The 14,175-nt window shown below is 37.6% G+C and overlaps 3 protein-coding genes across 8 annotated transcripts; 2 read left to right on the forward strand and 1 right to left on the reverse strand.

The window, feature by feature from the left end:
* On the forward strand, positions 433-3,801 carry LOC109711997 (membrane-anchored ubiquitin-fold protein 3-like). Its single transcript, XM_020235398.1, has 3 exons — positions 433-973; positions 2,410-2,580; positions 2,981-3,801. Exons 1-3 carry the CDS (start codon positions 844-846, stop codon positions 3,034-3,036), a joined length of 357 nt encoding a protein of 118 aa, XP_020090987.1. The 5' UTR covers positions 433-843; the 3' UTR covers positions 3,037-3,801.
* On the forward strand, positions 6,144-9,483 carry LOC109711533 (alkylated DNA repair protein alkB homolog 8). Of its 6 annotated transcripts, none has more exons than XR_002216637.1 (4): positions 6,144-6,281; positions 6,586-7,692; positions 7,774-8,185; positions 8,950-9,483. XR_002216637.1 is itself a non-coding variant. In XM_020234642.1 (3 exons), the coding sequence occupies exons 2-3, from the start codon at positions 6,626-6,628 to the stop codon at positions 7,856-7,858; spliced, it is 1,152 nt and encodes a 383-aa protein (XP_020090231.1). In that variant the 5' UTR covers positions 6,144-6,281; positions 6,586-6,625; the 3' UTR covers positions 7,859-9,483. The 6 variants fall into 6 exon arrangements, 3 of the variants coding, with proteins under 3 accessions (XP_020090231.1, XP_020090233.1, XP_020090232.1); XR_002216636.1 differs by having other exon boundaries at positions 7,774-7,974; positions 8,052-9,483; XR_002216635.1 differs by having other exon boundaries at positions 7,774-7,969; positions 8,052-9,483.
* On the reverse strand, positions 9,772-13,023 carry LOC109711534 (retrotransposon-like protein 1). Its single transcript, XM_020234645.1, has 3 exons — positions 12,798-13,023; positions 12,136-12,299; positions 9,772-10,548 (listed from the first exon to the last, which is right to left on the reverse strand). The coding sequence occupies exons 2-3, from the start codon at positions 12,265-12,267 to the stop codon at positions 10,102-10,104; spliced, it is 579 nt and encodes a 192-aa protein (XP_020090234.1). The 5' UTR covers positions 12,268-12,299; positions 12,798-13,023; the 3' UTR covers positions 9,772-10,101.

Below are 14,175 nucleotides of genomic sequence, written 5' to 3' on the forward strand. Positions count from 1 at the left end.
GTCTTCAGACCATCCGCACACAAGATACACCAGTAATTTCCTGACCAACTCCTTTTAAACAAATTGTACACGGTAGGCGATCTTTTTTTTTAAATTAAATCTAATTATTATTTCTAGGGTTTCGTCCAAAATACTATTTGGTCCAAAATATTCAAATCTAATTATTATTTTTAGTGTATTCGTTATATTTATAAACTTTTCAGTTCTCACACGCTCTCTAATACAACGTGTGATGTGTGATTATCGTAATATCTCAATTTCGATCTTTAAGTTCCATTCCTACTTTCACATGTAATCATTTTGTGAGATAAATAACTTGCTATAAAAACCAACATTAGACGATCAAAAATCCAAAATTGCCACGTGGACTTAAACTTTTCCCCTGCCTCGATCTCTCCTGGTTAAAGAATTGGATTTATTATAAGTCAAAAATATTCATTACTAAGAAGATGAGAACTCGCATCAGCTTTCCTCGACAACGTTTTACGCACAAAGAAAAAGACGGCGTTGGAGTTTCTATCTAGAAAGAGGAAGAACCCTCTCTCTCTCTCTCTCTCTCTCTCTCCCCAATAATTTTTTTTTTTCCTTTTTTTACGTTTTGGTTCATCCAATAGTTTCCATATTTTACCCGATTTAGTCGAAGTTGGCGAAATCCCCATCTGGGTTTTCCTCTTTGGATTGGTTAGGGTCCATAAAGATCTAATTTTTGGGGAAAATTTTTCCGGAATTCGATTTTGTTGGGGGAATTGGGGGTGGGTGCTGTTGATTTAGGAACTGAGTTGATTGGTTTTGAATGGTGGGTATTTAAGGAGAGGTTTTGGTTCATCTGGGATTGATCTTAGTATGGCCGGAGAGGATTCAATTGAGGTAAAATTTAGGCTTTTTGATGGGACTGATATTGGGCCCAGTAAATATGATCCTTCAACAACTGTGGCGTCTCTCAAGGAAATCATATTAGCTCGGTGGCCACAAGGTGGGAGCTTTGTGATCTTTTAATTGCTTTTTATTGTTCATCAAGTTAATATTTTGCTTTCATTTATGTTCCCTCTTACAGCTTTACCAAATTCTTCTTTTTTTAGTAATTTATATTTCCTGGTTGGCAAAACTAATTACAATTTCTCTTTTGGCGTTTTAATGGGAAAGTTGAATCTAGTTACACCTTTTATTGTCTTTAATAAGCTAAAAAAAGGGCTTAATATCTCCAGATCTTGTGTGGTTTTTATTTGTCTCCTTTACTATCTGTTTTAGATTATGTCCAATTTGGTTTAACCAAACATAGGTTTTAATGTGGAAAATTGTTAACTTGGCTGCTTCTGATTCTATGCTATTATAGTTTCAGTGTAATTATGCTCAATTTCTGTGTATGGATAGCTTATTCTATAATTCTGATGAAAATGATCTATTAAATAACTCGGTGGCATTTATTTATTTATTTTTTCCATTTTTTTTCCTTTGCTTGTTGTAGCTTGACTTCGTGTATCAAATTAATTGTATTGTTATAATGTTCTAGGAAATCAGTCTATACCATCTGCATATTTGTCCTTCTGCATATGGTTATGGTACAATTTTCTTTTCTCTGGTTTTGTCAGTTTGCATCAGTTTGATATTCACTGTCGCTTGTTGTAATATCTTCTTCAATCATATTATCGTCCCTTGCATCCAAATTGCATAAAACTTGCAAATTAGAAATTTATCTATTGTTGTATGAGCGGCACTCCATGCAAGATCGACTATAGTAAATATAGGATTGATACTGTATCTTCTTTTGATGACGCCATTGTTCGTCTTTTTTCTAAGAGATACAGGAATGGTGCTACTGCAGAGAGATATCATCGAAACTTAACCCTTTTGAGCTTATCTCGAGAGCCGATCAAATTGGTTTTATGTTATACAAGTCATGGTTGTTAAGTAGTTTATTTTCATTTTAGTACTTTATATGACACCATCATCCCAATTCATCTGAAGGCCTTGCCAACTAATATTGATTTAAATGGGGTGGCTCATTTCATCTTAATTATTATTGTTGTTCATTCTATGAGTTTTAATTATTAGTGGGCTACAGTACCAACATTGATAGGATTGTCAGAGTTAGTTCTCATGAGAAAGGTATCAAGTAAACAAATTTCTAGAGATTAAAAGAAAGTTTTTTTTTTTTTTTAAAGAAAAAAATAGTTCTTTCAAACATCATGTATTAGTAGTTGGCTTCTCTACCTACCTTTAGGTTATCTACTTTTGATCATTTAGCTCCATCTTTAATAAAGCAAGAATAGAGACTATGTTCTGGGAATTTTATTGCTACCATGTATTTCATGCTTGATCTGTCACTTTTATCTAAATTTGTTACTCATAGTTGCTTAAATTAGTGTAAAGATTTACTAAACGCTGTTTCCAAATTTTTTTTGCTGATAGACAAGGAAATTGCTCCGAAAACCATAAATGATCTGAAACTGATCAATGCTGGGAGAATATTAGAAAACAACCGGACTCTCGCCGAGTCTAGAGTACTAGTTGGAGAGGTTCCTGGAGGTGTAATCACTATGCATGTCGTGGTGCGCCCTCCCCAATTTGACAAAAACAACGGTAATTTTGCCTTGTCACGGTAGTTTTTGAAAAGAACATACTGAAATAATCTTTATCTCCTACATGGTTGTTCTTATAATACTGGAAGGTTTTGAAGTGTTGAAGCAAATACAAACGTTGTGGTTGTTATAGCTCTAGATTTCAGTTGTTTATCTAAGACTTGTATCAAAATTTACTCTCGGAAAAAGACTCAAATCAAAATTACTATGAAACATAGATCCTTAGTTGATTGCATTAAATAGACTGATACATGCTCAACCTCTTCTTCGCAGACTTATATTAGGAAAAGTGTTGGAGCATTACTGAAATTGTTTTCACGATTATCAATGAAGTTATGCATGCTAAAGTGTTTTATCTCCCACTTTTAAATCGTAATGTGGATAGTTTTTTACCTGTGCAGCGAAACAGCCGACAAAAACCCCTAGGCAGAACAGATGTCAATGCACCATTCTGTGACGCGTGATAAACAATTTAATAAAGCAAGCACTTTCGTTCGCTGCTTGGAACTATCAGTGGATCTGTTGTGTCCGCAGGAGGCGCGAATGCCCTTTTGAACTCATCTTTACTGGTCCTCAAGGCCTCTAAATTAGTTTTCGGAGTTCTCTTTCGCAAGAATGCGTTCTTTCATGCTTCTGGAGCTAAGACTTCAATTCGTTGTGCAGTGCGAATTTGTTATTTGTGGCTGTATAAAATGTAATGCGCAAACACTTTTTTTTTTTTTTGGTGTTTCCTACGACGCTGAATGACACAATGATTGGAATTATTCTTTCTCGAAAATTGGTTTTCAGTGTCAGAAGCTGCTGCTGTATGTTAGCTGTGTGTAGCAGCAATTGGTAGCATAAATATGTGTTCAGGGAAAAGGAGTTGCTGCTGTGCTTAAGGTAACTTGGATTCTTGTTTGCACTGATTATAAAGCTGGTTTTCTAGAGACAAGTCTGGATTAATATGAAGGTTTATCGCTGAGGCCACTTTCAGATCAGACAGTGGGCAGACTGGGCAATAATTTGAGTGACATTATTAACAGGTTTTATTGCTGACATTGAGATTCGCCGCTGATCGAATTTAACCGGATTCAATATGAGCCTAAAAAACCTCTAAATTTTACACTCTAGACTTTTATGTAATGTAACTAGAATTCATTCATTAGTGGCTTTGATAATGTCATTTTCTGGACTCTTGTTGAATCCATTATTGGGAAAATCGAAATGTAGGATCTTGGAAGCTCTGAAATAGTATTTATTTTTTCTTTGTGAGAAAAAGATGGCATGCTATTCACTTCTTTTTCCTTTTTTTATATATATGAACTTAGCTCAAAATGTAAATAATTATGTATTGATTGTTGAATCTTTTGTTAGTTGCGCTATGGACGGTCTTTAAAACAATTGTAACTAAGCTAACATATAAATTGAAAAGATATACTAAAAGTCTAACACCCCAAATAATTGTAAGATCACAACCCTACTCTCTTTCCTAAGGTTTATGCAATCCTTTTTTAGATTTTAGGATTAAAACACAACTTAGTGTGAAAAAGTTGGTCTTTGAATGGGTAATTCGAATTAAAAAGTCTCCAGAAATGTTTTACGATGTAAAATTGTCTTGGATTTATTTTGTTAATTTCATTTGCGAGATTCGAATCGTAACAATTAGAGATTTATTCCTCGATTTTTTTTCTACCAACCAAACTTACTCCAAATACATTTTTGGTGCTTTCCGAAACCTAAAGCATTGGAAACCATAGTTTTGTTAACAGTTTTTTTTTTTTTTTTTTTCCCTTGAGAAATAAATGACAAAAAGAAAGAAAAGAAAAATAAACAGAAAGGTTTTCTCTTGTATATATATAAAAATTACATTCATAAAAACTAAATATTGGGAAATAAATTTAAAAAAGAAAATTCAATTACCTTTCTTTTTTTTTCAAGGCACAAATCACATAGGCCATTGCACAACTCCTATTTAATCCATCTCTACACCAAAAAAAAAAAAAAGAAAGAAAAAAGAAATAAAAAAAAACTCTATAAGCCCCTCCAGCCTCAGTAGTTAATTAACTGATTTGTCAGGGGCTAATGCGAATATTTTAGTACCAGTTGGAGCGACCTTTTTGCTTTTTAATAATCCGAAGAAGCGTTTTATGGGTTTCTTCTCTTTAGAGCTCTTCGCTTCCATTCGCTGCTTCTTCTTGTAGAGCTTCCTCATCACGTACGCTTCAACTAAGTCTCCTCCCATCGAAGCCATTAATTAATCACTCGTGAAGAAAAAAGAACAAAAAACTAAGTAATTAAGCTAAATACTTGTACTGGGTTTTGTCCTATAAAACGTACGTGGTAATGGTTATTTATAGAAGATGTGAAGCAAGGAGTTGACTTTATGAGGCTAAATTTTAAGTGGTGGAGTTGTGGTGCAACTTTGGCTCCTCTTTAATTTCTTTTAGGAAAAACTTCAAAAACCCCTTCTGTTATTTTACTTTTTTTTATTTTAATAGCCTATAGTTTAAAATGTATCAAATTAGTATTTTATGATTTTACACTTGTTCACTTTAATACCATATGGTTTAAAGTGTATCGAGTTAGTACTCTATGGTTTCGCACTTTATCACTTTAGTATCCTGTGGTTTAAAAACGACATGGTACTAACTTGATACATAAATAAAATAATAGAGTACTAACTTGATACAAAAATAAAATCATAAAGTACTAACTAGATATACTTTAAATCATATAATACTAAAGTGATAAAGTGAAAAACCACATGATACTAACTGGATACACTTTAAACCACAGGGTACTAAAATAAAAAAGTGTGAAACCATGAGCTTTTTTTTGAAGTTTTTTCTTTCTTTTATTAGTTCATGCCGTGCATGACGATGTGTGTGTAATAGTTTTTTTCTTTTTAATTTATTTTTAACAACAGATTTATTTTTTAAAAAAACTTAACTGAAAATATGAATCAACTAGAATTTAAATTTTAAAACTGCGAATATCACCCACCAAAATTTTTGCCACTTTTCGCTAGGAACAGTCAGTACATGTGTGCAATAGTTGTCGGCAAGATAGAAGAAAAAGGGGGGCAGGGGCGGCGGCCGGCTAAGTGGGGGCGGCTAAGTTTGGAAGTATGGAATAAATTGGACTGAAAAATTGGAAACACAACAGTACGTCAGAATTGGATGAGTCTATATTATTCAAATAATAATTACGAATATAAAAATTAAAAATTTTAAAAATACCAACTTTAATTATTTTGCACCGATAGTTTAACGAGTGCTAGTCTGTTAGAAAGTGTTGTAAAATTTAACCCGATTTGAATGTCAAATGTCTCCATCATGTTTGATGATAGGTTATTTCACCATTATTATTTTATAGCATTGAGAAAACCTTCAAAATATTTTAAATTTTTAAACACTATAAAACAAAAAAAAATTAAAATTGATACATTTGATCATCATATTATTAGGCTTTCTGGCATTAGTCGCATCAGGTGGGGGTGCTTTACGATTCGCACGCGAATCTCGTTCCTGATCATCATACTATTAGACGTGTCATACCATTACACGTGTCCCACCCAATTTTTATCAGCATCATGACCGTTCAGAATATGGACGGTCGTGATTCGCTCTGCTACGCCGCCATCTAGGGTTTCCGACGACCCCCGTCCTCGCCCTCTCCCAACTCTCTCGCTCTATAGCTCGCGTTTCCCTTCAACAAATGGTAATCAAGTTCCTCAAAATCCCCAATCCTATCCTAGTTTTTTTATTAGATTATTGCGTTAAAATCCGTGGCGAATCTCGCGGAACCCTGAATTTAATTCTTTTATTTTGATCAATTAGCATTGCAATATGCAATTAGTGTAGGGTTGAACAATTTGTTGCTCAGATTAGGATTATTTATGAATTGACATGCTGTTGATATTGGATATTAGGTTTTTTTTTTTTTTTTTCCCTTTTTTTATAATTACTGTACAAAGAAAAATGCTCATTATTTTTTAATATGATTTTTTTTTCCCTATTTGCAGTAGCTTTTGTTCCATTGATTAGAGCAGAGGTTGCAATTTGATGCTTCTTAATTTTGCAAGTAGGTTTAGATCTTCTCGTGGAGTCCGAGAAATCGATTCATATAGCTCAAGTTCATCACTGCAACTGAGTACATTTATATTATTGCGGAGAACCATTTGCACTATTAGAATGCCCACTCCAGATCTCAATCTTAGCACCAATAACTCTACAAACTCAAATGATGAGGCATCTTGTGAGGACGATGTGCGCGCGCCGAGTGTCCAATCCACTCCCGACATCGAAAAGAATTACGTGCACCGTGTTTACGATGCCATCGCTCCGCATTTCAGCTCCACCCGGTTCGCCAAGTGGCCGAAAGTAGCCGAATTCTTGAGCTCCTTGAAACCTGGTTCGGTCATTTTAGATGCGGGCTGTGGGAACGGAAAGTACCTGGGACTGAACCCTGATTGCTTCTACATTGGCTGCGACATAAGCCCTCCCCTCATCGAGATTTGCGCGAGAAGAGGGCACGAAGTAATGGTCGCCGATGCTGTTAACCTTCCTTACAGAGAGAATTTTGGCGATGCGGCGATTTCCATTGCGGTGTTACATCATCTGAGTACCGAAACGAGGCGGAGGAAGGCCGTAGAGGAGTTGATTCGGGTGGTTCGGAAAGGCGGTCTTGTTTTGATCACGGTGTGGGCTGTTGAACAGGAGGACGAGTCGTTGCTCGCTAAGTGGACTCCTCTTTTTAACAAGTATGATGACGAGTGGGTGGATAGTAGCATTTCTCTGCTTAGAAACCAATCAAATATCAAGTTAGAGAGCATTCCAGAGACCGCTGAAGATTCAGGTGCATCAAAGCAGGTAGAGAATCGAGTAAAAGATGTTCAAGAAAACCCAGATGATAAAATTGTGGCATCGCCTTCAGTTCCTTCTGCGGACAATGGGTGTAGTATAACTCAGCAAGAATACTTTGTTCCTTGGCACCTGCCATTCCATCGTGCTGAGATTGGCGGTGCATCAGCTTCTGCTCTGGAAAATGGGCTCGCGAAGAAAGATGATAAGAAGGGGGCGATAGTGTACAACCGCTATTACCATGTTTTTGCTGAAGGGGAACTCCAAAGGTATAGCATCGTTGGCTTTTTTACTCGTCCTTTTGAATCTTTGTAATCATAAAACTCGACCTCTTTCTTTCTTTTTTCCAGGTTAGTTTCCGGCGTAGAAAATACGGCCATAGTTGACCAATTCTATGACAAATCCAACTGGTGTATTGTTCTTGAGAAGATTTGAACCACGGATGCACTGTAGTGTTAACCTTATGCACCGGATGGACATCAACTAAAACAAATCTAAAGAGACTGAACTATTACAGTCAATTCAATACACCAAACTTTTTTCTAGGTGATGTACGTTCCCTCGTAGTCCGCATGTTTTGGTTTCTTCGTCTTGAACCCTCTATATTGTCTTTATGCTGGCATTATAGGAATCAACTTCGGCATCTAAAGGTTTTGGCCTTCTGATATGCCTAATGAAAGTTTTGGCATGTGAATGAGACATGGCAGAAATTTGCTTCCATTCTGATGGGTTTTCTTTTGAAGAATGGATTGCTGCTGAGAGGTAAAGTATACTGCATGAAATACAGAAACTTAAAAGTGAAATTTACTTGCATACTGCTTTATTTGGTCGATTCAAAGTCTGCAGTCAATTTGTTTTCTCTGATCAGTGAGTTTAAACCGTGTCATCGTATCATTGAAATCAATTCTGCCTTTCTTTTACCTTTTTTTGGGGTATATAGTTAATGGCAGTTTCTTCTCCCCTGCAATTGAGTGTAGTCTCTTATTTCGATTGAAGTATCAATTAATGCATTCTGTTGATGATCTAGCCGCACTGAGTTACATTTCTTTTGAGAGAAAAGGCAAAAATATCTGGAGACTCCAATTATGGCCCATAGATCCCTTTGTTTTGATCGACACCTCAAATTTAGATTTTTTTTTTCTTTTTAATTTGAGTTATTTCATTCGAATTTGGGACCGTAGTTGAAACAAAGTTTCTGACGAAAATAACCAAAACCAGAAGTTGAGGGATTTAAAAAAGAAATATAAAGTTCTGGGGCTTATTTCAAAGTAGTCGAGCAGCTGTTTGGGTCTCTGTATAATTTTTGATTGACTCCTCCTTCGCTTTGACTTCTCCGGTTCCACTGGCTTGGTCAATAACATATGGAGTGAAAGACATTATTTACCTTTTCTCTTGAAAAGCTAAAGACGCCTGGCTCAGTTGCGTTCTTGCGCTGTACACAAACCAACAGAATACACACCAAGAGGGTTCTTGCTCACACAAAAAGTGTTTACAAGCATGCTTATTTCCTTGCTCCATATAACAAGTGCCAAGAAGCATCCTCCAAGTTTGTGGAATCCAAAAAGTGGGGATGGCAGTAGGAAAGCCCAGATGGGAGGTAACCGTTCTGCTACTCGCCCTTCTGGTTTCGACCGTGGCTTTTTCCATGAAGCCACCCTCAGCAGCCTCCTGTCACCATGAGTGCGCACGCGGGGTGAGCCTGTGCATTGTGCAGCTGTGCACTTGGGTGCACTCGGGAGGTGGATACAGCGAGTGCCGAGAAACATGCGAGAAAGCAGGGGGCTTCTGCGAGAACGGCTGTAAGAGTGGCAGCAGCAGCAGTAGCAGCAGCAGCAGCAGCAGCAGTGTTGGTAACAAACAATCGGCTGAGCCGCCCGTGGTAGCCTGAATGCTCTTATCGTTTTTGCCGAACTAATTTAGATTGTTTTGTACTTCTCTTTCCTTGTGTACTCGCAATCAAAAACATTTTGTGTTTCTCATGATGCACAATACTCTCCCTCTCAATATGCAAGTGCCACTATGGGGTTAAAATAAAATTCTTATATTGTTTTGAAAGATTAGCTGGTTTGTTTACATAATTCTGTGTTCTTGAATTGTATGTCACAGCCCTCAAATTCTTCCAAGCAAGGTGTTTATGACAAGCTTTTTCTCCTTTTTTCTTGGTTGCATGAATCTAGTATTTACATTGCTTAGTTACTGAACAAAAAGCAATTTCGATCCTAATGTTGATGCAATGTTCGATTTTGCCACAAGAAAATAAGTTCCCAAATGTAGCAGTTCAACTTTGATCACAAGATTATGAGCAGAGACCATATTTCTATATGCTGCGAAAATAGATGCAAATCTCATTAGGAAGAAGGATAACTTCAGATATTCTTAAACTTGAGATCTAACAGCATGAAATAGGCAAGCCCCAGATGTTAAATGCTCAAGAGCTCTTCAAATGCCGAGTCTAAGGTGCCAATTAAGTTACCTCTCTAATGCCATTAGATAAAATTACTACTACTACAAACTACTACATAGACCACCCTCTTATTCTAAAGGTGAGTCACCATTACCTCATAAAGAAAGATAACCCACAGTTGGGAGATAGAAGAGAGAAAGTGTTAAAGCAAGAGAAACAGAGGACAGAGTTTTAAAAAGAACAACAGAGGGAAAGCTGATCAAAATCCAGAGCTTCACTTCTTCCTCTTCTTCGGGGGCTGAATCGCTTCCTCGTCATCGTCCTCCTCTTCCTCGTTCTCCTGATCATCATCCTCCTCTACCACCTCTTCCTCCTCCTCGCCCCCGTCGTCATCGTCGTCGTCATCGTCGTCGTCATTGTCGTCATTGTCGTCATCGTCGTCGTCGTCACCATCTTCCTGATCATCGGGCTCTTCCTCCTCTTCCTCACCGTTCTCCTCGCCACCGGCGTCACCGCCCGGGTTCTTCTTCCCGCTGTTGTTGTTCGGGTTCTCGTGCCCTTCCCCTTCTTCCTCCGAGACATCCTCTTCGCCCTCTCCAAAGTCACCGCCCTCTTCGCCATCCCCGTCCTCGTCGCCGTCCTCTTCCTCAGCATCTGCAGGCTCGGACTTGCTGCTTTTCCTTCCAGCAGATTGGAACTCCGGCATCAAATAGAGTGGCTCCTGAATTACATTAGGGCGAGTAATTATACGAAAACCTAAGATTATAAATTCAACAAATGTGCATCAACTTCCTTCTTAAAGTGATACTCAACACTAAAAGCAGAGCAATAGAATAACAATCCAAACACCAGTATTGAGGCTTTTCTAAAGAAATATAAACCTAGATAAGGAACCAAAATCACTTGCTTAGGTGGACGTGGCTCGGCTCGGCTCGTTTTTCCTTAATTGCAGAATACATCAATTCAGATGGATTCAAACCGCCGAACCAAATTCTTACAGTGAGAGCATACAAAATCAATTCGAACAAACTTCTCAGAACGGTTTGGTTTTGTTCAAAAGTGCCATCGCCCTCGCGAAATCTATTTCACAAAAACTTTTAAGGGGCCGCTGATGAACAGGCAATCACACGAAGTGCGTGCTGATTAATTCAAGCACGCACACTATGGCACTTTAGAGGCCGAATTATTACTCTCTACTCACAAACCAAATTCAAAAGTTCCAATTTTTTGTTTTCACCTTCCCCCCCAACATTGAACAAGCCTATGCGGTTCACTTCCTTTTTAGTTCAGTTTCTATTTTCCCGGGTAATAGTCACATGTGCGTGTGACAACCATTAATATACAGCGGTAAGAAAATATTTGAGAAAATAAAAAAAATAAAAAAGAAATCATCATGTTGACGTGATGATATTAAATGGACTAGTACACCATAATTGATAAAACAAATCCAATATACTATTGTAACTCCAGTGAAAAAAACAGAGATTTTCTTTTGAGTCTGGTCTCAAACAAATTATTAAGAATTAACAACCTTGATAAAATAATAAACTTCCCCCGCTAAGTCAACTAGTTACAGTAAAATTATATATATATAAATATACTCAAATAATTATTTAAATTTTTAAAATTCATTATGTTTGTACGAAGTGTCTTGTGCGTACAAATTAATCAAAAAAATCACCACATCACTATCACATATAAACGTATAATGAGATCTAACCAAATATTGTCCTGCTACCCAAAAGTACAGTACCTAAATTTTCAGTGACATTTTAGCACCGTAAAATTACGATATTACCCTCGTTACCGTGCCCTCATCCGGCTCAAAGGGACTGGTTGGGTGCAACTTTAAAAGGACACGTGTCGCCTAGAGGAGCCAACCACGACAAACCCCTCTCTCTCTCTCTCTCTCTCTCTCTCTCTCTCTCTCTATTCACTATACGACAATAATATCTCGAAACCCGAATATTCGTTTCCCTTCATAAATCGAATATTCTCAACCGGAAATAATATAATTAATAATTATAAAATTGGAAAATAAAAATCGATCGGTTGGCTTTAAATGCCAAGTGGGGCCCGCACCGGACCTGAAACCCGTGCTATAAACCGCAAAACAATCCGAGCCTCGGGTCCGCAAAAAAAACGGAGGCGCACGATAGCGCTCGCCGCTCCACGCGACAAACGAAGTTATGAAACCGTTTGAGATCTCTCTTCGTAAACAGTGAGCTCAAACGGGTTAAAATTAAGGAGATTTAATTATCTAATTAAGGAGTGATTAAGTTAAAACAAAGTGATAAATTAGGGTTACCGTTGGGGGGAGATGAGCTTTGGGAGTGGCGCCGAGGAGCTCCGCGGCGCAGGTTAGCGTGGACCGGGGGTGCTCTCCGGCGCAGGATAGCGTGGACCGGGGGAGCGCTGATGATGGGATCACGATCTCCATTTGGACGGCTGGGATCTCGTATCGGGATGAGCCTGTGGTAATCGGAAGGGTGGGAGATGGAAAGGGAACCGTCAGATCCATAGTAGATATAATGAGAAAACGAAACCTTATTTTTTCCAAAAATAAAAAATAAAAAATATTTTTCCGCAAAGCCAAAAAAAAAAAAAAAGCCGGAAGAGCGTTTTAAAATAAAAAAAATTGTACGAATAATTTTAAAAAACTTTTTCCTTGGTTTTTTTGCACTTTCCTCCCAATATAGTAAACGAAACAAGGATTCTACCGACTCAAAAAAAGGAAAAGGAAAATTTCAAAAACAAAGAAAAATTAGTCCCCTGATTAACGCAAAAACCACCGAATAATCGCGAAAACTTCTTAAATTTCTTAACAATGAAAAAATGGAAAAAAAAGAGGCCAAAAATATGATTTTGAACACAGAAAAAGGCACTAAGCTAGCGAAAAATCGAATATTTGGGCAAATAAACACCAAATTAAGAGGAAAAATGACGAAAAAAAAGGTGAAGGAGAGGCACCTGTTAAGGGGGTCGAAGAAGAGAAGAAGCGGATCTACGAATAACTGGAACTAAGCCAAGCTCCGCTTCTTTAGCATCATCACCGACGATGCTCTCGCCACAAAACAAAGAAAGAAAACAAAAAATAGAAGGGGAGATAAAGCGAAGAGAGGAGGGGAGCTAACAAGCTGAGAGATTTTTTTTTTTCTGGTTTTTTTTTTAGATTTTTTTAACTCTCTAGAGTTGGGTGGAGAGTGGGGGAGAGAGAGAGAGAGAGAGGGAGAGAGAGAGAGAGAGAGAGAGAGAGGGGNGAGGACGGGCAGTTCGGGCAGGGCGGGCAGGGCAGGGCGTGAGGGAAAAGAGTGGTGCGCACCGCTGCCCGTAGAAATAGGAGGCTGAGGGATAAACGGGGTATTAGCAAAATAAAAGCGATATAATGCGCCTCGGATTAGCGCTTAATATCTCGCGGTGATCCTCCTCATTAACGTTGCAAGATTAACGGTCCAGTACAAAGCACGTGGGGCCCACATGTCACCTATACGAAAAAGCTGTGACACAATATAGCCGTTAATGTGATAGTATTTCCACTCTTTTAAACCCCCCGGGTGTGGGGACCCACCGCACCCGAGCAATTAGTAGAGTGGATGGGAATACGATTCTCCCAGCTAACTAGGGTTAAGGTGTGTGGTTAGGTGAAGCAGTTGAGTTACTTGGTCTTTACTCTTTGGAGAGAGAGAGAGAGAGAGAGAGAGAGAGAGAGAGAGAGCTTTATCCTGGCCACTTGGCCCTCGCGAGATATTTAAGGATATGTTCACCTAACACCTAGCTTACCCTCTTGAGCACATTGTACTCCTTTTGAACCCGAACACAGATCCATTGGGTTGGTTTGGGTTTAGATCCAACGTATATAATATATAATAAAAATAAATAATTTTTTTAAATTTTTAGTGTTAAAAAATAAAATTATGATAAGATTAGTATGCTAAAATTAAATTCTGAATGAATAAAGTATAAGATTTAAAAAACTGTAGCTTTTCAGAAATTCATATTTACCCACTAGTCTTATCTTATCAACTATTATTATATTTTTAATACTAAAAATTCAAGCGAGAGGTGCAAAATATATTATACGCATAAAATATTTTTAATTATGCAAAAAAAAAATCAGATTTTTTTTTTTTGTATTTAAAAAATTCTAATATAGTGTAACTAAAATCACTCATGAGACAAAAGACTAGTAAGATATTTCCATTAAAAAACAAATGATGGGGCAACTTGAGAAGAGCATATAATGAGGGGGTCACCGTACATTTGTATCTATTTTATTCTCTCGCACTTTAGTTTTTAGAGTGGTGAGAGGTTACCTGCGATCACCGATGCAACCACAAAGCCAAAGACC

Source organism: Ananas comosus, linkage group 6 (assembly GCF_001540865.1).
Source record: "Ananas comosus cultivar F153 linkage group 6, ASM154086v1, whole genome shotgun sequence".
Classification (NCBI taxonomy): Eukaryota; Viridiplantae; Streptophyta; class Magnoliopsida; order Poales; family Bromeliaceae; genus Ananas; species Ananas comosus.